General features: G+C 44.3%; 2 protein-coding genes across 5 annotated transcripts in view; both read left to right on the forward strand.

Moving 5' to 3' along the window:
• Nucleotides 1-10034, forward strand: part of col4a6 (collagen, type IV, alpha 6) — a 182721-nt gene extending 172687 nt beyond the window's left edge. For all 4 annotated transcript variants that reach the window (XM_065021804.1, XM_065021803.1, XM_029666357.2 and 1 more), the window contains 7 exons: nt 4276-4437; nt 4798-4896; nt 5105-5251; nt 5500-5616; nt 5926-6117; nt 6306-6592; nt 6904-10034. In XM_065021804.1, the coding sequence (XP_064877876.1) occupies nt 4276-4437; nt 4798-4896; nt 5105-5251; nt 5500-5616; nt 5926-6117; nt 6306-6592; nt 6904-7161 (1262 nt within the window). In that variant the 3' untranslated portion in view covers nt 7162-10034. The remainder of the gene's footprint in view (nt 1-4275; nt 4438-4797; nt 4897-5104; nt 5252-5499; nt 5617-5925; nt 6118-6305; nt 6593-6903) is intronic.
• A 1007-nt stretch (nt 10035-11041) lies between these two features.
• LOC115133279 (ankyrin repeat domain-containing protein 46) lies at nt 11042-20587 on the forward strand. Its single transcript, XM_029666351.2, has 6 exons — nt 11042-11139; nt 12661-12746; nt 17408-17664; nt 18070-18228; nt 19390-19501; nt 19771-20587. The coding sequence occupies exons 2-6, from the start codon at nt 12693-12695 to the stop codon at nt 19873-19875; spliced, it is 687 nt and encodes a 228-aa protein (XP_029522211.1). The 5' UTR covers nt 11042-11139; nt 12661-12692; the 3' UTR covers nt 19876-20587.
• The last annotated feature ends 4076 nt before the right edge of the window (nt 20588-24663 follow it).

The raw sequence follows: 24663 nt of genomic DNA on the forward strand, positions 1-24663 counted from the left end.
GAAGCCACTGCTCCAAAACCGCCATAAAAAAAGCCAGATTACGGTTTGCAACTGCACATGGGGACAAAGATCGTACTTTTTGGAGCAATGTTCTCTGGTCTGATGAAACAAAAATAGAACTGTTAAGCCATAATGACAATTGTTATGTTTGGAGGAAAAAGGGGGAGGCTTGCATGCCAATGAACACCTTCCCAACCATGAAGCACGGGGGTGGCAGCACCATGTTGTGGGGGTGGCAGCACCATGTTGTGGGGGTGCTTTGCTGCAGGAGGTACTGGTGCACTTCATAAAATAGATGGCATCATGAGGTAGGAAAATTATGTGGATATATTGAAGGAACATCTCAAGACATCAGTCAGGAAGTTAAAGCTTGGTCGCAAATGGATCTTCCAAATGGACCCCAAGCATACTTCCAAAGTTGTGGCAAAATGGCTTAAGGACAACAAAAGCAAGGTATTGGAGTGGCCATCACAAAGCCCTGACTTCAATCCCATAGAATATTTGTGGGCAGAACTGAAAAAGCATGTGCGAGCAAGGAGGCCTACAAACCTGACTCCGTTACATTAGGAGGAATGGGCCAAAATTCACCCAATTTATTGTGAGAAGTTTGTGGAAGGCTACCAGAAACGTTTGACTCAAGTTAAACAATTTAAAGGCAATGCTACCAAATACTAATTGAGTGTATGTAAACTTCTGACCCACTGGGAACGTAATGAAAGAAATTAAAGCTGAAATAAATCATTCTCTACTATTATTCTGACATTTCACATTCTTAAAATAAAGTGGTGATCCTAACTGACCGAAGACAGGGATTTGTACTAGGATTAAATGTCAGGAATTGTGAAACTGAGTTTAAATGTATTTTGCTAAGGTGTATGTAAACTTCCAACTTCAACTGTAATGTTGCTGCTACCGTCTCTTATGGCAAAAATAACTTCTGGGCATCCGAATTGTGATTACTCAACAAGGACTTGCACAATATTTTTTTTCCTTTAACGAGTCTGACGAGCTCGACGTGAGTGATATACTGCTGTCCCAGAAACAGGCCCAGATCCCCGTCATTTGCGTGAAGAGAAGGCGGAGAAAAAGGGGTCAGAGGGCAGGCTGCCTTCTGAGAATTTGTAGGCGATCGAATAAACCCCCACTTCCTTCCATTCTGCTAGCAAACGTGCAATCTTTGGAAAATAAAATTGATTAACTAGGTGTGAGATTAAACTACCAACGGGACATTCAAAACTGTAACATATTATGTTTCACGGAGTCGTGGCTGAACGACGACATTCTCAATGTACAGCTGGCTGGTTATACGGTGTATCGGCAGGATAGAACAGCGACATCTGGTAAGACAAGGGGCAGCGGACTATGTATTTTTGTAAATAACAGCTGGTGTACGATATCTAAGGAAGTCTTGAGGTTTTGCTCACCTGAGATAGAGTATCTCATGATAAGCTGTAGACCACACTATCTACCTAGAGAGTTTTAATCTGTATTTTTCGTAGCTGTCTACATACCACCACAGACTGACGCTGGCACTAAGACCGCACTGAATGAGCTGTATTCCGCCATAAGCAAACAGGAAAATTCTCACCCAGAGGCGGCGCTCCTAGTAGCCGGGGACTTTAATGCAGGGAAACTTAAATCCGTTTCACCAAATTTCTATCAGCATGTTAAATGTGCAACCACGAGGAAAAAACTCTGGACCCCTTTTACTCCACACACAGAGACACATACAAATCTGACCATAATTATATCCCCCTGCTTACAAGCAAAAATTAAAGCAGGAAGCACCAGTGACTCGATCAATGAAAAAGGTTGTCAGATGAAGCAGATGCTAAGCTACAGGACTGTTTTGCTAGCACAGACTGGAATATGTCCAAGGATTCCTCCAATGGCATTGAAGAGTATGCCACATCAGTGATTGGCTTCATCAATAAGGGCATTGATGACGTCGTCCCCACAGTGACCGTATGTACATACCGCAACCAGAAGCCAGGCAACATCCGCACAAAGCTAAAGGCTAGAGCTGCCGCTTTCAAGGAACTGGACTCTAACCCAGAAGCTTATACGAAATCCCGCTATGCCCTCCAACAAACCATCAAACAGGCAAAGCGTCAATACAGGACTAAGATCGAATAGTACTACACCGGCTCTGACGCTCGTCAGATGTGTCATGGTTTGCATACCATTACAGACTACAAAGGGAAACACAGCCAAGAGCTGCCCAGTGACATGAGCCTACCAGACGAGCTAAACTACTAATACACTCGCTTCGAGGAAAATAACACTGAACCATGCATGAGAGCACCAGCTGTTCTGGAGGACTGTGTGATCACGCTCTCCGCAGCCAATGTGAGTAAGACCTTTAAACAGGTCAACATTCACAAGGCCACAGGGCCAGACAGATTACCAGGAAGTGTACTGCGAGCATGCGCTGACCAACTGGTAATTGTCTTCACTGACATTTTCAACCTCTCCCTTTCCGAGTCTGTAATACCAACATGTTTCAAACAGAACACCATAGTTCCTGTGCCCAAGAACACTAAGGTAAACTGCTAAATGACTTCCGACCCATAGCACTCACGTCTGTAGCCATGAACTGCTTTGAAAGGCTAGTCATGTCTCACATCAATAACATTATCCCAGAAACCCTAGACCCACTCCAACTTGCATACCGCCAAAACAGATCCACAGATGATGCAATCTCTATTGCACTTCACACTGTCCTTTCCCTCCTGGACAAAAGGAACACCTATGTGAAAATACAATTCATTAACTACAGCTCAGCGTTCAACACCATAGTACCCTCAAAGCTCATCAATAAGTTAAGGCCTCTGGGACTAAACACCTCCCTCTGCAACTGGATCATGGACTTCCTGACGGGCCACCCCCAGGTTGTAGGGTAGGTAACAACACATCGGCCACGCTGATCCTCCACAAAGTGGCCCCTCAGGGGTGTGTGCTCTGTCCCCTCCTGTACTCCCTGTTCACTCATGACTACACGGCCAGGCACGACTCCAACACCATTAAGTTTGGCGATGACACAACAGTGGTAGGCCTAATCACAGATAACGACGAGACAGCCTATAGGGGGAGGTCAGAGACCTCACCATGTGGTGCCAGGACAACAACCTCTTCCTCAATGTGATCAAGACAAAGAAGATGATTGTGGACTACAGGAAAAAGAGGACCGAGCACGCCCCCATTCTCATCGACGGGGCTGTAGTGGAACAGGTTGAGAGCTTCAAGTTCATTGGTGTCAACATCACCAACAAACTAACATGGTCCAAGCACACCAAGACAGTCATGAAGAGGGCACGACAAAACCTATTCCCCCTCAGGAGACTGAAAAGATTTTGCATGGGTCCTCAGATCCTCAAAAAGGTTCTACAGCTGTACCATCGAGGGCATCCTGGTTTCATAACTGCCTGGGATGGCAACTGCTCGGCCTCCAACCGCAATGTAATGACTCCAGCCACCCTAGTCACAGACTGTTCTCTCTGCTACCGCACGGCAAGCGGTACCGGAGCGCCAAGTCTATGTACAAGAGGCTTCTAAACAGCTTCTACCCCCAAGCCAGAAGACTCCTGAACATCTAATCAAATAGCCTCCCAGACTATTTGTATTGCCCCCCCTTTACACTGCTGCTACTCTCTGTTGTAATCATCTATACATAGTCACTTTAATAACTCTACCTACATGTAAATATTACCTCAACTAACCGGTGCCCCCGCACAATGACTCAGTACCGGTACCCCCCTGTATGTAGTCTCTCTATCGTTATTTTACTGCTGCTCTTTAATTACTTGTTACTTTTATTTCTGATTTCTTATTCACATATTCATATTATAAACTGCGTTGTTGTTTAGGGGCTCGTAAGTAAGCATTTCACTGTTGTATACGGCGCATGTGACTAATATAATTTGATTTGATTTGATCAGCTGAGATTAGTCTCCTTATATTCCTCCATCTCACTTTCCTCCTCTTTCTTCCATGTTATTCTCCTCCTTTCTGCTCCTTTCTACTTTCCCCTCTCTCTTTCCTCCCTACATCTCTCCATCTCTTTCCACTCTATATCTATACCTAGTTTACTGTGTTAACATCTCCTCTCCCTTCTGTCCATTCCTCCAGGTTGTCCTCTTCTCCTTCTCCTTCTCTCCATTTCTCCCTCTGAGTCATCTCTCATTCTCCTCCCTCCATCTAAATCCAACATTCTATAGACCTTTATACTGTAGCTGGTTCACTCTTGTGTTAATTGTTTATGGTCGGATCCTCCAGGTTACCGTGGTCCTCCAGGCCCCCCAGGCCCACCGGGGCCCGGTACAGCCCAAGGGGACAGAGGCGACTCTGGGCTCTCTGGCATCCCTGGTACCCCTGGTAACCGTGGAGACCCTGGGGGTCCAGGTGGCCCAGGACGGGACGGGAACCCTGGATTCAAAGGTACAGGGATGACAAATCAATGTACTGTAATATCCATCAGAATGTGATTCAAAAGCAAGGTACAGTGATGATGGCTCTCAGATTGAGGATGATTACCCTTGACGGTAGCCTTATAGACTCATAGGGTCAAATCATAGGGTCAAATTGCTTTATTTTAAGTAAGATTACCATTTGAATATCAACCTAAATTGGATGTTGATCTGAAACGTACAATTTGTCTGATGGGCACATTTGTTGACAACTCAATAAAGTATCAGCCAGAATTGGATGTTGATCTGACATTTTCTTACCCTGTAGTTGGTGTACCGCGTGTCTGATGGGGTGTGTTGTAAATGTTGTTGTTGTTGCTGTGTTGCCCAGGAGAGAGAGGTGACTCTGGGTACAGTGGAGCATCAGGACAAATGGGCTTCCCTGGAGATCCAGGATACTACGGTGGGAAAGGACCCAAAGGAAGGAGAGGTGAGAGACTTATCCTTTTAACACACACTTATCTTGAAGATGAAACACTTGTCTTTGTCAATTTGATTAATTAATTGTAAAAAATGTATCTCTCATTTTGCTTCTCTCTCTCTCTCTCTCTCTCTCTCTCTACCCTCTCTCTCTTTCCCTATCCTGTCCTTCCTCTCCCTCCTATCCCCTCCTCACACTTCTCTCCCTCCCCCTCTAGGTGATACTGGTCGTAAGGGACCCCAAGGTATAACTTTCCCCAGGCCGGACATTCCGACACCCTATGGAGACATGGGAGACCCCGGGACCAACGGAACTCCAGGGTCCGTGGGAGAAGCAGGCAATCCCGGCATGCCAGGCAGGGGGGGTGAGTAGCCCACTTAGAACAGCCAGAGGCCAGGCAGGGGGGTAAGTAAACCTACTTGGGACTATATTCACAAAGCATCTCAGAGAAGGAATACTGATCTAGGATCAGTTTTGCCTTGTGTGGATTCAGACTAACCACAGTCACCCCCTAATCCCATATCTAGGATCAGTTTACATTACCCTGATCCAAACCTGACCCATTAGGGATTAAAACATGAAGTAACATCAGAACCTCCCCCTCTGTTCCAGGTCCTAAAGGCAGGCCCGGCGCGGTAGGGAAGCTGGGGAGGAACGGAGGGTCAGGCCTGGACGGACCTCTGGGAGACTCTGGTCCTCCTGGTTTCCCTGGACCTACCGGGTCACAAGGTGTGTGTGTGTGTGTGTGTGTGTGTGTGTGTGTGTGTGTGTGTGTGTGTACGTATAGTGTATAGTGCCTACAGTGTATTTGCCAACTGTGAGTATGAGTGTGTATCTAGAATGTCTGTATGTGAATCCGTCCGAACACACATCGAACTCTATACAACATGACAAGTCTTACATTGCTTTATAACCGCATCATAATGCATTATAGCCGGAGGTTTTAAGTAAAGTGATACCCAACATGAACCTGTACTACTTACATACTCCCTCCCCACTTCTCCCCTCCCCTCTCCTTTCCTCTCCTCTCTCACCCAGGTCTGCCCGGTAAGCCTGGACTGCAGGGTCCCCCAGGTAGTGTGGCGCGCAGCAGGAGTATTGGCTACACTCTGGTGAAGCACAGTCAGAACAACCAGGTGCCCATGTGTCCTCAGGGCATGGCTCAGCTCTGGGAAGGATACAGTCTGCTGTATGTTGAGGGGCAGGAGAAGGCCCATAACCAGGACCTTGGTACGTCACACACACGCTTGCACACACGCGCACACACACACGCGCACACACACAAGGGCAACATGAGCGATTATACAATTCGGGCAGGCAGAGCGACCTACAAAACTTGCGGAAAGCTCAACTTTATATCTCTCCTCCCCGACTCCCCCATCTCTCCACCTCTCTCCCTCCTCTCCCCTCTCTCGCAGGTATGGCAGGCTCCTGCCTTCCCCGTTTCAGCACTGTCCCGTTCCTGTACTGCACGCCCAACGAGATCTGCTACTACGCCAGCCGCAACGACAAGTCCTATTGGCTGTCCACCACGGCACCCATCCCCATGATGCCGGTGGGAGAGGAGGCTATCAGCCAGTACATCAGCAGGTGCTCCGTGTGCGAGGCCTACTCCCAGCCTGTAGCTGTCCACTCACAGGACCTCACCATCCCCACCTGCCCTGCCGGCTGGAGGTCCCTCTGGATCGGGTACTCCTTTCTCATGGTGAGTTGGGGCGGGATTAAGGCCAGATTTAATCCACTGTGCATTATAGAGCGTTGTCGCCCAGAGTGCCTTAAGCCAATATTCCTGCGTTTGCGATCACATTCATGGCAACCGCTGAAGATGTCGGCTCAATCGTAAAATGGCCTTTAAATGTCAATCACGCTTTGAATCCTGGCCTATATTTGATTCTCTAATGAAAGCTAGTTCACTACCCAATAACTACATAGTCTAAACCACCATCTAGAGACTAACACCTAGGTCTTGTCTGGTCCCCTCCTCTCCTCTCGCTCTCTCCCTTCCCCCCCATACAGCACACTGCTGCCGGGGCTGAGGGTGGCGGCCAGTCCCTGTCCTCTCCAGGGTCCTGTCTGGAAGACTTCCGCGCCACACCCTTCATCGAGTGTAATGGGGCCAAGGGCACCTGCCACTACTTTGCCAACAAGTACAGCTTCTGGCTGACCACGGTTGAGCCTAACCGGGAGTTCGACCCCCCTCCGATGGACACACTGAAGGGAGGCAACCAACGCAGCCGAGTCAGTCGCTGTCAAGTCTGCAGCAAGATCTTGTAGCTGGGATAAGAGACGAAGATGGAGAGCTGGGAAATGAAAAAGAGAGAGACTGAAACAACAAAGGAGAGGGTGATGATTACTTATCAGAAAGGAAAAGAGAGAGGTGGAGGTGGAGTAATTGAAATGCAAAAAAAAAAAAACTTTGACTGACTGAATTTGAGCACCTCTCCTGCTTCATCTAGGGGTCTCACTAGGAGGGTGAGGGGCTCCCGAATTAGCCGACGAGGGCCCTTCTGTGGGTTTATGATGCCCTTGTATTGATGTAAGACAGAAAGGGATGAAGAGATGAGCGGTCTTGTTCTCAACTAGATTATTACCGACAGTGGTGCTATACTGTGTGTTTTATGTGTCTTCATTTTGTTATTTTCACGTTACTATGGTTATGTGTCTGAAAACATTCACGGCTACCTCGGAGAGTGCAACCCCAAACCACCCCTTTGGCCTGCACTGAACCGCTTTCACTTCCTGGGCTACATCCCAAATGGCCTATATAGTGCACTACCCATAGGACTCTGGTCCAAAGTAGTGCATTACATAGGGAATATGATGCTATTTGGGATTAATACGTTCTCTACTGTTACAACTACATGCAGTCATGAACCTAAGAGACCTGCTACACATACCTGTTAACTGCTATAGCTAGCCAGACGCTTTTTATACTCAAACACACACACACACGTATGATATCGATTATGTCTGCTTCAGTTAAGAGAAACAGTAAGTGTATTACGATATATGCTTGTGGTCCTATTAGAAACCAATATGTTCTTTTTTTTGTTGCTACCCTACCCCGGGACTCAACTTGACAGCAGTTTTGAAAAAGACAAATCCATCACTTTTCAAATATTAGAATGAGTGGCATAGACAGATCGAGTGAGGTAACGTCATCCCATGCCGAATCACTTGAAGAAATGGTCATACTTCTATTTATAGAAGATCCCATTTATGTGTATGTGAATGTATTGCAGTAATGCGAGTGCCTATAATTGGTATAAATCACAGGAGGCTGCTGAGGGGAGAACGGCTCACAACCAATGGCATGAACGGAGCGAATGGAATGGCATCAAACACATGGAAACCAATGTGTTGCATGCATTTGATATCATTCCACTTATTCAGCTCCAGCCATTATTATGAGCCAGTCCTCCCCAATGAAGGTGCCACCAACCTCCTGTGGTATGAATGGAGTCAGTCTTTTCAGTTTAGCTACAGCGATGGAGGTTGAAGGTTCTAACCACCAACATCACCCCCGCCCCCCCAATTCACTGCTGGAACACAAGCCATCAACACTGAACACACATGATTATTGTGACCATGTCATCTCCTTTTAAGGAGCACTCCATAATTTGAGTTTCCACCTACAGTGAGACCCTAATAGTGAATTGTGTCATTTAACTGTCACTGTGTTAGACAGATAACATAGAATTAAAGTAACTCAATGGCAGTTCCATGTTCCCAAGACCCAACCCTTTGTTTACAAATGCAGTTGTTAGGGGGGTTTCACACTTTGGGTGGAAACAGATATTGAATATTGCTACTTTAAACTCACCTCCTTCACTGACTGGAATGGGTGACCAAGCCAATCGTACATTGCACCAAATCATGTTGGCTTTGTAATTATTTAGAACCATCATTTTCTCCATGGTTTCACTCAGGTTATCGAGGTGAGGAGAGTAACTATCTTCGCTCCATTTTTTGTGACCAAATTTGGGTTTTATAAAACCCTCCACCACCCATACTTGAGCCAAAACATACAAGTACGCAGTAACTGCTTGGAAGGAATCACAAACTAACAACAAACACACCACACACACATTTTCCGTGACAATATTTGTTGTTGGACAGAAGCTTACCATACATTTTATCAGAGCAAACGATAAGGCCTACTGTGTTGCTGTAGTCCCTATCTGCTCTCCTCAGTTGCTGTCATGTCAATGGATGCGTTCCAGTGCGACTACATTGCAGACGCCTCGATCTCAAAACACCTGGATAGGTGATTAATATATCAGCTAACCACATGTGGTTACATCTGACGCCAATGCAATGCCTGCAATGTAGGTGGCCTGGAACGCAGCCACTGATGTTAAAAGTGCTGGGTGTAACCACTATGACCACTATGTCTAACACATAGGCCCATCTCTCATTGGTAGCCCTGAGTACATCTTTTTCAATTAGATTTTTTCTCATTTGTTGTTCTTTTGTCTGTAATCTAGATTGTAATTCTTATACTTCACTGTAATTATTCCCTGGTTCAAAGGTTATTTACAAATACATTTTGGGGAATATGATCTGTACATTCGATGATAGGAACGAACAAAAAAAGTTTAGGATATGTTTTATATGGAAATATATAATTCTATGGTTTATATTTGAATGACACAAAAAGATAAAAACACATTATTATTATTGTCACTGTTTTGACACTGACCTCTGTTAAATATATCCCACTGTCTTAAAAGGAATTTTGAGAGCCTGAAAAATAAATAATTTTCATACAAATCCACATTTTACATGTATAACAGAGATGTATAACTGCAATGATTATGCTACATTTTCCTCAACAGATTTGGTCAAAAGGTGCAGTGTTGTGTTCACAATGAAATAAAAGTATTTACAACTAACACAGATTCAGATTGAATGAAGAACAATGAGTAGGATTGTTTGAGAGAAATTAAACAAAATGATATACCACCGATACAGATCTAGACTACAGTATGTTGTAAAAGGGTCCAAATGAAATGTATGTTGTTTGATGTCGTGGATTTACCACGTTTAAAGAGTGCAACATACCTAACCTAGTTGGTACTTAACACAGAACGTGCTGTGTGCTTAACAAGACAACATTAAAGTATAACACTTAGGTGATAACACTTTTATTTTGTCGTCATCTCTTCCGTGGAAAGCCACAGCAGTCACATTTGATTGTCAACCACTGACTAACACATCATCAACAGTTTTTAACCACTCTCGGATTGGGGGTTCATTTTGCTGCGTTTCCACAGGCTGACCAATTCTACTCTTTTTCTCCGGTTATTGTCAAAATAGCAATTTGTGGAAAAAGAACATAATTGGGCTGCCTGTGGACATGCAGCCTTTTAAGACTGCCACTGGATGGGGTAAATGCATCAGGTAAGACTATTTTCTTGTTGTATTTTGAGAAGAAAAAAAATTATGTCGTGTGTTGTGACCTTAAATACACTTTGTATACACGGTTTTTGGATTTGATTTGACATTATTAGGCTACGTTTTTTTCATGTTTGTCAAAACCTCTCATTCTTGAAAAAAAACAATAATAATCATACAGCCTTCAGGGCTACCTTGGAAAAAAAATATATATAACATTAATTCTACAGTGAAACATAAGTTGATAGAGCAACAGAGTTTGTGGGTTCGATTCCCACGGTGGACCAGCAGTATGCATTCACTACTCTAGGTCACTATGGATAAGAGTATCTGGTAAATGACAACACCAAAATGGCAAAGTTTTTATGTTGAATTCCAAAATGCTTTATATGGTGGGACATTTCTGGCTAGGTCAACTGATTTGTATATTAATGTATCTTTCCACAGTAATAATATGTGTATATTTAAGCCTACTATAAATGCAGATTGACTGATAGATCCGATTCTGAGAGAGCCTTCTTCCTCTGCCGCAAAAAACAGGGGTGTATTAATTACGGGAACCATTTACTGTTTAGGAACCAAACTGAAGCAAATGGAGCAACGGAACGAAACGGGGAGGGACCGACCTGAATTTGTCCAATAGAAACTCTCGTTTGCGTTTTGCCATCAGAGTAAACGATTTATATTGCGAAACGTTTTGCAACAGAATCGGCGTAATGATTACACCCAGAGAGTAACCCAGTTTGCGCTGAGCTGTTGTAAAATCACAGCTGATTCAGCATCCACCACAACAACACACTGCTTAGCAGAAAAGCGAATTGAGATTTTCTCCTCTGATTTGGAACACCTAAACAGGTAACTAGCTAACATCACGAACAACTGAATAAGCTCGACAAAAAATGCTTGTTGTCACGTTATTACGAGTGTGTTAGCTCATTCGTTTGGTACTAGCTAGCTAGCTGGCTGGGTATGTTGGATCATGAAACGATTCGATGTCAATAACGTTAGCTAGCTACCGTATTTAGTAGATATTTCTGTGTTGTTATAATAACAATGTGCCTACTAGCTAGTAAGCTAACTAACGTTGGCTACGTTACATAAACATATGAATATCAGTTAGCTAGCTAACGTCAAGGCAAGTTAACATAACGTTAGCTTTTGACTTTATCTTGCCAAGACGGCAAGCCAGAGGAAAGAGGATACCTAGTCAGTTGCACAACTGAATGCATTCGTCTGAAATGTGTTTTCCGCATTTAACCAAACCGATCTGAATCAGAGGTGCTGGGTGCTGCCTTAATCGACACCAGTGCGTCATCGGCGCCCGGAAGCAGTTATTACATTTTACATTTAAGTCATTTAGCAGACGCTCTTATCCAGAGCGACTTACAAATTGGTGCGTTCACCTTAAGACATCCAGTGGAACAGCGACTTTACAATAGTGCATCTAAATCTTTTAAGGGGGGTGAGAAGGATTACTTTATCCTATCCTAGGTATTCCTGAAAGAGGTGGGGTTTCAGGTGTCTCCGGAAGGTGGTGATTGACTGTCCTGGCGTCGTGAGGGAGTTTGTTCCACCATTGGGGGCCAGAGCAGCGAACAGTTTTGACTGGGCTGCGCGGGAACTGTACTTCCTCAGTGGTAGGGAGGCGAGCAGGCCAGAGGTGGATGAACGCAGTGCCCTTGTTTGGGTGTAGGGCCTGATCAGAGCCTGGAGGTACTGAGGTGCCGTTCCCCTCACAGCTCCGTAGGCAAGCACCATGGTCTTGTAGCGGATGCGAGCTTCAACTGGAAGCCAGTGGAGAGAGCGGAGGAGCGGCGTGACGTGAGAGAACTTGGGAAGGTTGAACACCAGACGGGCTGCGGCGTTCTGGATGAGTTGTAGGGGTTTAATGGCACAGGCAGGGAGCCCAGCCAACAGCGAGTTGCAGTAATCCAGACGGGAGATGACAAGTGCCTGGATTAGGACCTGCGCTGCTTCCTGTGTGAGGCAGGGTCGTACTCTGCGGATGTTGTAGAGCATGAACCTACAAGAACGGGCCACCGCCTTGATGTTAGTTGAATGTTAGTTATATTTGTGGATTTAACTGCCTTGCTCAAGGGCATATTTTTCCACAATGCCAGCTTGGGGATTTGAACCAGCTCCCCTTTGGTTACTGCCTAAGCACTCTACAGAGGCCTAAAAAAATGTAACATTCCTGTCTCATTTTCTCATTCGCTCCCTCCGTCCATCCCATTCTTCTCTCTTCTTTCCCTCCCTCCTCTCTTCTTTCCCTCCCTCCCTCCTTCTTGCTCTTTCCTACCCTCCTCCCGTTCCTTACTCCTTCCTACCTCCCTCTCACCCTTCTCTCTGCTACCGTCCCTCCCTCCCCCTCTTCAGGTACGCTGGAATTTTCTGACACCCACTCGGACATGTCCTATGTCTTCATTAACGACTCGTCGCAGACCTCCGTTCCCCTGCTGCAGGTAGAGTCCAACACAAGGGTGCCAATCCCAAATCGACCCCTAGGCCCGATGCCCTATGCACTTGTGGAGATCTGAGAGGATTTGACCGGCATAAACAATATGGTAATAGATCCACTTGCTCACTGCAAAAGTGGAAGTTTCACCATGTTGCTTACATCTGTCAAATCCTCTCAGATCTCCGCACGGGCATAGGGTGTAGGGTCTGGGGGTCAATTTGGGATTGGGCAATAATAGTGTATTCACTAGGAACCAAACTGATGCAAACGGGACAAAACGTGGAGGGACCTATAAGCTTCCTGAATTTGTCCAATAAGAAACTCTCGCTTCTGTTGAAAAACCTTTTTGGTTGCAAAACATTTAGCTACAGTGTGCACGAATGAATACACCCCCAGTCTTTAAAGTTGATGGTTGCTAGGGTTAATAAAATTATTAGCCTAATCAAAGTTGTTTTATAAACTGAAACATTTCTTTTTTTTACCAGCAAAAGTCAATAAAAGGTGTGCGTGCAAAATAAATACGTGGTTTTTTATCTATTGTGGGGATGGAAAAGCTGTACATACTTTGAATCAAAATAAATAATTTAAATTGGTATTTTCTACAGCTGGATGGGATGAAAAATACCACTAAATTGGGGGTTTTAAATGTTCAATTCCCAAATGTTCTGAAAGCCATACAGACACCATCAATTGACTATTAGTGATCTAACTCATCCCGGGTTGCTATTGTAGTAGGACGATTCCAGCGTTATGGACATTACATTTGCATGCAAAATCACAACTTTAATGTCTCACAGAATGGACAAACAAAATGTAAATGAAACTTTTGATGTGTGTGTCTATAGTACCCCTTGGGGGGAGTGTTCCCCCCCCAAAAAAGTAGACCTCTAAATATTGGCATGTTAGTGAAATAAAGAAAATAAGAAGCATTATGGAAGTTACATGAAATGGACAAGCTTTTTCAGGAGACTAAACATAATAGTAAAAGTAGTGAGTTTGTAAGTCTTAGGTCAAAACATGGATAGCCTTTTCGAAGAAAATTGGGAGCCCCATAGGGCGGTGCACAATTGGCCCAGCGCCGCCCGGGTTTGGCCGGTGTAGGCCATCATTGTAAATAAGAATTTGTTCTTAACTGACATGCCTAGTTAAATAAAGGTAAAAAAAATATATTGTGGGTAAATATACAACTTTTTTGTATTACAATTCTTCTGAAATATTGTGCAAAATATATAAGAGACAATCTACATGTGCCTATACTAGGCTTGATCGATACCCCATTATACGATATAATGTGTAGATTTCGAAATACTGACGGTATGATTTTCAATACCATTTTAAATAATCATTTAAATAATCATTTATTATAAGTTAAGTATAACTATAAGAAATATAGTTTATAAGAAAGATTTGTCAAATAAATTATATCCAGCTCAGGGATCCAGCTATGCATTTAGTCTGTTAACTTGTGGCGAGATGTCAAGATCAAGCTTCTTGGTTACAGCAGAAACATTCAATCTCCTCCTGTACCAAGATCCCTGTTGTCTTAATTGTTTTGTGCGTCAACCCCCCTAACAAAAAAAATACTCTAAACGAAAATATAAACACAACATGCAACAATTTAAAATATTTTACAGAGTTATAGTTCATATAAGGAAATCGGTCAATTTAAATAAATTCATTAGGCCCTAATCTATGGATTTAACATGACTGGGAATACAGATATGCATCTGTTGATCACAGATACCATTTAAAAAAACAAGGTAGGGTCGTGGATCAGAAAACCAGTCAGTATCTGGTGTGAATACCATTTACCTCATGCAGCACAACACATCTCCTTCACATAGAGTTGAACAGGCTGTTGAATGTTGGTCCCAATCCTTTTCAATGGCTGTGTGAAGTTGCTGGATATTGGCAGGAACTGGAATACGCTGTCGTACACGTCGATCCAGAGCATCCCAAACATGCTCAATGGGTGACATGTCTGGTGAGTATGCAGGCCATGGAAGAACTGGGACATTTTCAGCTTCCCGGAATTGTGTACAGATCCTTGCGACATGGGGCCGTGCATAATCATGCTGAAACATGAGGTGATTGTGGCAGATGAATGGCAAGACAATGATCTCATCACGGTATCTCTGTGCATTCAAATTGCCATCCATAAAATGCAATTGTGTTCATTGTCCATAGCTTATGCCTGCCCGTACCATAACTCCCCGCCACCATGGGGCACTCTGTTCACAATGTTGACATCAGCAAACCGCTCGCCCACACGACGCCATACATGCTGTCTGCCATCTGCCCGGTACAGCTGAAACCGGGAGTAATCCGTGAAGACATCACTTCTCCAGTGTTCCAGTGGCCATCGAAGGTGAGCATTTGGACTGCAATCCTGGTGAGGGTGACGAACACGCACATGAGCTTCCGTGAGATGGTTTCTGACAGTTTGTGCAGAAATTCTTTGGTTGTGCAAACCCACAGTTTCATCAGCTGTCTGGGTGGATGATCTGTGACAATCCCGCAAGTGAAGCCACCGGATGTGTGTGGAGCTCCTGATCTGGCATGGTTACGCATAGACTCGTCAGTCTATTCTTGTTCTGAGAAATTAAGGCTATTCCATGCGAGAAATTGCCAAGAAACTGAAGATCTCGTACAGCACTGTGTGCTACTCCCTTAACAGAACAGCGCAAACTGACTCTAACCAGAATAGAAAGAGGAGTGGGAGGCCCCGGTGCACAACTGAGCAAGAGGACAAGTACATTAATGTGTCTAGTTTGAGAAACAGACGCTTCACAAGTCCTCAACTGGCAGCTTCATTAAATAGTACCTGCAAAACTGTCTCAATGTCAACAGTGAAGAGGCGACTCTGGGATGCTGGCCTTCTAGGCAGAGTTGCAAAGAAAAAGCCATATCTCAGACTAGCCAATGAAAAGAAAAGACTAAGATGGGGAAAAAGGACACAGACACTGGACAGAGGAAGATTGGAAAAAGGTGTTATGGACAGACATCTAAATTTGAGGTGTTCGGATCACAAAGAAGAACATTCATGAGTCGCAGAAAAAATGGAAAGATGCTGGAGGAGTGCTGGACGCCATCTGTCAAGCATGGTGGAGACAATGTGATGGTCTGGGGGTGGTAAAGTGGGAGATTTGTACAAGGTGAAAGGGATCTTGAAGAAGGAAGGCTATCACTCCATTTTGCAACGCCATGCCATACCCGGTGGACGGCGCTTAATTGGAGCCAATTTCCTCCTACAACAGGACAATGACCAATGAGAACATCTCCAAACTATGCAATGACTATTTAGGGAAGAGGCAGTCAGCTGGTATTCTGTCTATAATGGAGTGGCCAGCACAGTCACCGGATCTCAACCCTATTGAGCTGTTGTGGGAGCAGCTTGACCGTATAGTACGTAAGACATGCCCATCAAGCCAATCCAACTTATGGGAGGTGCTTCAGGAAGCATGGGGTGAAATCTCTTCAGATTACCTCAACAAATTGACAACTAGAATGCCAAAGGTCTGCAAGGGTGTAGCTGCTGCAAATGGAGGATTCTTTGACGGAAGCCAAATGTATTGTTTCAATTAAAAATCATTATTTATAACCTTGTCAACGTCTTGACTGTATTCCTTTTCATTTTATTATTATTATAATAAAACAAATTTGAAATGGCGCCCATTGTGTGCACATTCGGTAATACCACATACCCCGGTATGCTACAGAACTGGTATGAAAATCTGGATACCGCCCAGACTTAGCCTATACTGCCAATCCACTTTTCTGGACACTGGATGAAGTCCGTATATTTTGGGGGGGCTTTCATTTGGAAAAGAAAAAATACTCCAGTACTATTCACAGATTGTTGATAAACACTTATCTTTCTATCTAAAATAGTACTGCCATGTATGACAAATGCATTTCCGCATATATTTTCCAATAGAATCTTCGCTAGAACACATGTCGTTAGTTAGATGGCCAATGAAATGACAACTTTTTGTTGTGCGGATGCTCAAGTTGACTTTCCCACGGAATTAAACCCCTACAACTCATCCAGAACGCCGCAGCCCGTCTGGTGTTCAACCTTCCCAAGTTCTCTCACGTCACCCCGCTCCTCCGCTCTCTCCACTGGCTTCCAGTTGAAGCTCGCATCCGCTACAAGACCATGGTGCTTGCCTACGGAGCTGTGAGGGGAACGGCACCTCAGTACCTCCAGGCTCTGATCAGGCCCTACACCCAAACAAGGGCACTGCGTTCATCCACCTCTGGCCTGCTCGCCTCCCTACCACTGAGGAAGTACAGTTCCCGCGCAGCCCAGTCAAAACTGTTTGCTGCTCTGGCCCCCCAATGGTGGAACAAACTCCCTCACGATGCCAGGACAGCGGAGTCAATCACCACCTTCCGGAGACACCTGAAACCCCACCTCTTTCAGGAATACCTAGGATAGGATAAAGTAATCCTTCTCACCCCCCTTAAAAGATTTAGATGCACTATTGTAAAGTGGCTGTTCCACTGGATGTCTTAAGGTGAACGCACCAATTTGTAAGTCGCTCTGGATAAGAGCGTCTGCTAAATGACTTAAATGTAATGTAAAATGTAAATGAATTGCCCAGTAGAGAATGTGTTCTCAATAACTTACCTGGTTAAATAAAGGCAAATCCCTATCTGCAGGCCTGCATTGACGGGGACCTGCCTTTCGCCAAGCGGCTACTGGAGACGGGCTGTGACCCAAACATACGGGACAACCGGGGTCGTACGGGCCTGCACCTAGCGGCTGCCAGGGGGAACGTGGACATCTGTTGGTTCCTCCATAAGTTTGGGGCAGACCTCCTGGCTACAGACTACCAGGGTAATACAGCCCTGCACCTCTGTGGACATGTGGATACCATCCAGTTCCTGGTGTCCAACGGCCTCAAGATAGACATCTGGTAAGAGAGGGGCTGGGAGTTGGATTGAGGGGTAGTGGCTTTTTAAAGTTTTTTTTAAGAGAGAGAGCTTGAATGCTGAGAGTGGCTCAAGTCTAGATATATCTGGTGAGAAAGGGAATGAGAGATGGGTAAAAGCTAGTCTTGGAACGGTTCAGAGCCTTAGAGACAGCCTACCGTCTGACAAAATGTGCATTATCATGGACCATCCAAGACACATTAAACTAGCAAACGTAACAACCCCCCCCCATCCCAGTTTTGCCATCCTGAACAATATTTTCCTTTATCCCATTTCTACTCCACGGGCCATGGACTGGTGCAGGACAGTAAATGTGGGCTTAACATCTGAAAGAAGCACCAGCACCTCTTTACAATCTAACATCCAAGCATTCCCTTTCACTTTCTCAGTAACCACAACGGGTCGACTCCCCTTGTACTGGCCAAGAGGCGTGGGGTGAACAAGGACGCTATCCGTCTGCTGGAGGGCCTGGAGGAGCAGGAAGTTAAAGGATTCAACAGAGGAGCCCACTCCAAACTGGAGACCATGCAGATGGCTGAGAGCGAGAGGTGAGTGGGGGAGGAGGGTGGAGGGGGGCAATTAGGCAACGCGAGTGGAGACTTCAAGCTGCGGAGTGAGCTTATGATGTGATCTTAACTCTGTTACACCCATTCTAAGCTGGAGACCATGCGGATGGCAGAGAGCAAAAGGTGAGGCGGGGACAGGGTAGCACGAGGTGAAAGGGTTCCACAGGAGGTGACTATTGTAGTATGTGTGTTGCAGTTTCTGATTTTCACACCCACTCACAAGAGGGGGCAAGAGACTAGAACAGAAGTGCAGCATATAAAATATGAATGAATTTGCATCACTGTGTACTGGTTGTCAAACCTATCTTCAATGTCTCTCCGCTCCTCCGATAATCTCAGTGTGTGTATATATATATAAGTAATGTTACAATCTCATTTACCACCATCTCCCCTCTCTCCCCCCTCAGTGTGACGGAAAGCCACTCCTATTTACAGTACCAGTCGAAGGTTTGGACACACCCATTCAAGGGTTTTCATTTATTTGAGCTATTTTCTACATTGAAACATTAAAGAAAAACCCTTGAATGAGTAGGTGTGTCCAAACTTTTGACTATACAAAACATTAAGAACACCGACTCCTTCCATGACAGTCTGACTAGGTTAAAGCTATGATCCCTTATTGGGGTCCCTTGTTAAATCCACTTCAATCAGTGTAGATGAAGGGGAGGAGACGGGTTAAAGAAGGATTTTTAAACCTTGAGACCTTTGAGACATGGCTTGTTTATGTGTGCCATTCAGAGGGTGACTGGGCAAGACCAAAGATTGAAGTGCCTTTTGAACTGGGTATGGTAGCAGGTGCCAGGCGTATTGGTTTGTGTCAAGAACTGCAACGCTGCTGGTTGTTTCTTGCTCAACAGTTTCCCGTGCGTGTCAAGAATGGTCCACCACCCAACGGACATCCCAGCCAGATTGACACAACCTGCGGGAAGCGTTGGCGTCAACATGGGCCACCATCCCTTTGGAACGCTTTTGACACCTTGTAGAGTCCAAGCCCCGAGGAATTGAGGCTGTTTTGGGGGCAAAGTGGGGTGCAACTCAATATAAAGAAGGATGTGCCTAATGTTTAGAACACTCTGTGTATATCAAGTTATGTCATGGTGGCATGTAAGCTAACCGTGGGCTACTTCATTCTCTCCCTGTCAGTGCAATGGAGAGCCACTCCCTGCTCAACCCCAACCTCCAGAACAGTGAGGGGGTACTGTCCAGTTTCAGGACCACCTGGCAGGAGTTTGTAGAGGACCTGGGCTTCTGGAGGGTAAGTAGCACGTTGCAGCGTCACGGATGTTTAGCAGTGCAAGGAGACTGGGACTTTTGTTCTGTGACATGCCGTACAAGCGTTTCTTTTGTCGGATTGATTAAGCTAGGCATCTCCTGCTTAGCAACGGAACCTCTTTGCCAGAGACAGGAAGTTACACCGCAGACGTAGCCAATAAGGGGTCTTCAAATGACCATACTGTGTATAACCTGGTGTCTCAATTTTGGTGAAACTCACAATAAAGGCTGCTTTTCGAACTCTTGTTACAGGTGCTGCTACTACTGGTGGTTATCGCCCTGCTCTCCCTGGGCATCGCTTACTACGTCAGCGGGGTGCTGCCCTTCTCCGCCAGCCAACTGGAGCTGGTACACTGAGGAGGGAGAGAGGAACGGTCGGAACTGGGGCACAGATAGAGGAAGGAGGGGGTTTTAAAAAAAGAGGACAAGAATGGAAGGTTTGGGGAGATATGCAAGGAAGCACTGGGGTTTAGATTGTAAAGGGGTGGGTGGATGTTTTAACTTTTAGATTCACTCGCGCACACATACGTACTCGCATAATTCCAGCAAAACATTCCCTTTCCAACCGTGGAGACTACTCTTACCTTAACAATCCAGCCCATTCTAGCAGAGGGCGGAGTAATGCTTGTTCTCATGTGATGTCATTGTGATTGACATGACTAGCCAGGGCTTGTTGTCCATATGTGATAGTTAACAGTGGCTTTTCCCCAGCTGGGCCACGTCCCAATGATCTCTCATTCCTCCTAAAGTGTGCACGTGTTAACTTCCCTTCACTAATTTGAAAGGATATGACTGGTATATGAAATATGGCTAGAACTCCCACCCAGGCCTCCACCAATCCAATGCTTTTAGATTTGTGAGAAGGCGTGAATGAGTGTACACTTCAGGAGAAAGGAGATATTATTGGGCAGCACCCCAGAAGTCTGCATTTCCTGCATTTTGTACTATATATGTGCTCTATAACATTTGCTTTTAAACATTCTCAACGTGGCCCGTTATGAATGAGAATCCACATCATTTCATGTGTTAGTAATCCCTATGACAAAATAAATGACTAAATCAAACTAAATATTGTACAGTGGCGTGAATTTGTCACCGTTTTCTTTTTCTGGAATACTCACATGGCTTTTTAAAGAATAACCCTCAAAAAGAGAAAATATACAAATCTGTAAGTGCTGGAAAAAGTACCCCATTGTCATACTTGAGTAAAAGTAAAGATACCTTTTAATAGAAAATGACAAGTGAAAGTCACCCAGTAAAATACTACTTGAGTAAAGGTCTAGAAGTATTTGGTTTTAAATATACTTAAGTATCAAAAGTAAATGTAATTTCTCAAATGTAATTAAGTATCAAAAGTATAAATAATTTCAAATTCCTTATATTAAGCAAATCAGATGGCACCTTTTTTCTAGTATTTTATTTATTTCTGGATAGCCAGGGGCACACTCCAACACTCCCAACATCATTTAGAAACAAAGCAGGTGTGTTTAGTGAGTCGCCAGATCACCAGCAGTAGGGATGACCAGATGCTCTCCAGTGCGTGAATTTGACAATTTTCCTGTCCTGCTAAGCATTCAAAATGTAATGAGTACTTTTGGGTGTTTGGGAAAATGTACGGAGTAAAAAGTATATTTTCTTTAGGAATGTAGTAAAGTAAAAGTTGTAAAAAATATACATAATAAAGTACAGATACCCCCAAAAAAGTACTTTACACCACTGCAATTCTGACATGTGGTTTCATACTAATATTAAGTTACATAACTTTGCATATCTAATGTAGTTGACACTATTCGGGTTTATAAGAAGAGAAATTGTTGCGTTGTGGACCTTTTTCCTAATGTTGTCACAATACATATTTTTCTGTGTTATGTTCTGTAGTTTTCTATAGTTAGTTTTTTTGTATTGTTTTACTTCTATTTTGTTAAGTTCTATTCATGTTAATATTACTTCTTTTTTTTAAGTCCCTTTTTGTTTTAACGATTTACGCAACACAGTCAAACGGTCTTACAAAGACAATATTTTTGGTTTATTTCCATTCTTATTGTTAATAACACGTCTCACCCACACTTCAGTTCAGAATTTCCCTATTAATGATAATCAAGCTAGAACTATTGTGTGGAATTTTGCAAAGAGCAAAAATCCAACCGAAATCCAACCAAGTGTGTAGAGTTGGCCTGAGAGCCAGTCTGTTTCTGCTGTTTTGCCAACTCCTTTATGGAACTGTCATGCTGTTGCTTGATGATGACTGCAATGGAGTTGACAAGGGCACAAACAGATCTGGGACCAGGCTAGTGTAGATTTGCATGGGAATGGATGTGTCATGTCATGGTCCCTCTTCCAACTCCATGTCGAGTACACAATTAACTGTAGAGTAAGTAGCACCTTGATTGTGTGCCTTTTGAAAGAAAAATAAATACATGTTTGCTGCATTTTGTGTTCAGTTAGTTGACAGCTTGTTAAACAGCTGTAGGCTACCAAATAGAAAAACTTTGTTTTCTGAAGATTATTCCAAATATTCTGTTTTTCTGTAGTTTTTTTTGCCATGTCAACTGTAGTATATAAATACAAATAAAAGAGAATCAAATTATTACACAATTACCCTATTGCTAACAAAAGACACACAAATAAAACTAAATTGCACAAGAAGAGAACCTGATTTTTACACTATTGCACTTCAAACATGAAACACACAAACTAAATTGCACAACTAATTGCATTAGTACTGTACAAAGGTAGAGGTGCGCTATTTGATAGATTCCCCCCGCTCCCCCTACCTCTGGCTTCCAATAGGGAGACCTGATGTCAACCTACCACCGCCCACTCCCCATCTCGTACTTCTGAGTGGGAGACCTTCCCTGCCAAGCTCACAAACTAGAATCAGAGGGCCACCCTCGACAAGCTTTATCAACCACAGTCCCACACGGTGACATGATATCATTGACGTGACGTGCAAATGAGCGATAGAAAACCGATTGTGCAAATGTCACCATTTGGAAAATACAGCTCTGGAAAAAATGAAGAGACCACTGCAAAATGATCAGTTTCTCCGGTTTGACTATTTATAGGTATGTGTTTGGGTAAAAATGAACATTTTTGTTTTATTCTATATACTACTGACATTTCTCCCAAATTCCAAATAAAAATCTAACCACTTACTACTACACAACGTACACTTAGTATTACTTTCTTAGCTACAGTATACATATCTCCCTGGAATATTACATCATTTATGCAGCAACATACAATACATTTTTGGACTCACCTTGTGCTGTGCTCACTTGAACAGGAAGGTGATGTGGCAGTCCTTCATGGGCAAATTGTGTCCTTAAAGTCTGGCATTCTCTGGATTTATGGTGCTTTCAAGATAACTGGGAACTCTGAAAAACACAATGTTGAATCATGATGTTAGTGATCTTCAGGTCGGGGCTCTAGAAAGAGGCCAGAGTTCCCGACTTGGAATTCCGAGTTGGATGACCATTCAAAACATGTTTTCCCAGTCGGAGCTAGTTTTTTCCTAAGTTACCTGTTATCTTGAACTCACTGAAGTCTGAGATTTCACATTTCCGAGTGTCGTTGTTTTGAAAGCGGCAGAAATCATGCTGGATGGACAGCATGGCCAATGTTGAATGTTAATCCTTTTAAACTTGGAAAGGAGACCCTTAAACCCAGAATTGAACCACACATCCACTCTACTGACTAGCAGGCTAGTGATTATTTTGCAATGCTTGCAGTTAGCCACTGATTCCTTCCAAACCACTCATTGTTGGGGCCTCTCGAGTAGCTCAGCAGTCTAGAGGTGTCACTACAGACCCAGGTTCAATCCCAGGCTGTGTCACAGCTGGCCGCGTCCAGGAGACCCGTGAGGTGGTGCACAGTTGGCCCAGCGTCGTCCGGGTGAGGGGAGGGTTTGGCTGGCTGGGATGTCCTTGTCCCATCGCGTTCTAGCAACTCCCTGTGGCGGGGCGGGCGCATGCATGCTGACCTCGTTCACCAGCTGTACAGTGTTTCCTCCAACACAGTGGTGCAGCTGGCTTCCAGGTATTAGCGATTTCCAACTTGTTGTGTTGTGTGTAATGTTTATGGCCGATGATCACCAATACATTTTATCTGTAATTTCTCTTCATATCACAAGGATTCAAAAGGATTTGCCAGTAGATTGACTTGATTCATCATGATGACTGCTAGCTAATATTTTGAAAGTGTGATGTTGACATGTCCAATCAAAGCTACTGTAGAGATAGTGTGATTTGACATTTTATTTGTAGCCAATGACTTGAGCCTTCTTAGATGGGCACTTCTAATGTTACTCTATGGCAGCAGCCAAGGGGCTTGAATCTTCGAGCTCTCCCTGTAGATATTGCGTTGACGTAGTGTCCCCATGAGTGACAGAACACTGAGCCAATCACGGCGCAACTAGAGAACATTACCAAACTCTAAGCGTCGTATTTTCCGCTGGCTGCCCAACCACCACAGAAAGCACTGAGCTGTTCGGGCGGCGGGCGGCGGCGGCGGTCTACTAGCCACCACCGATCCCTTTTTCCTTTTCTGTTCGTTTGGTTTTATTGGTTGCACCTGTCCCTTATTTTGTTTCTTGATTTATGTCTATTTAAGCCTGTTAGGCCCGTGCGGGATTATTTTCTGTTAGTCGGGGTGTGCGTGTTTGTGGTCCTGTCCGTCAGTGCCCTGTGTTGGGTCGGACTATTTTTCTGTCTGTTTATCGCCTATGGTTTTTGGCGTTCGTGTGGGAATCCCAATAAAGACGGTTTTCCCCAGTATCCTCTGCTCTCTGCAATTGACTCTGCACCCACCACTCCAGGCTATTGTGACAGCTAGGCTGAAACACCTGCATTTGGGAGCTGCCTTATTCAAGAAAGCAAAAAAGAGACCATGTTTGTACGCAGCTTTATTAACTCAAAGATTAGTCATTTTTTTTACATTGTTTCTCAAACTGATACATGACACGTATTAATGCCAAAATAACATTCAAAACATGCAAAAAATGGGTTTATATATGCACACAGTGGACTTCTTACTTATTTTTTTTTTAGCTAAACAGAGCCCCACCTGTTTTGAGCCCCACCTGCCCTGAATGATGGGGCACCACTGTATACACCCTATATGTTTAATAAAATCAGCTATATGCAT

This window comes from Oncorhynchus nerka, linkage group LG8, assembly GCF_034236695.1.
Source record: "Oncorhynchus nerka isolate Pitt River linkage group LG8, Oner_Uvic_2.0, whole genome shotgun sequence".
Taxonomy (NCBI): domain Eukaryota; kingdom Metazoa; phylum Chordata; class Actinopteri; order Salmoniformes; family Salmonidae; genus Oncorhynchus; species Oncorhynchus nerka.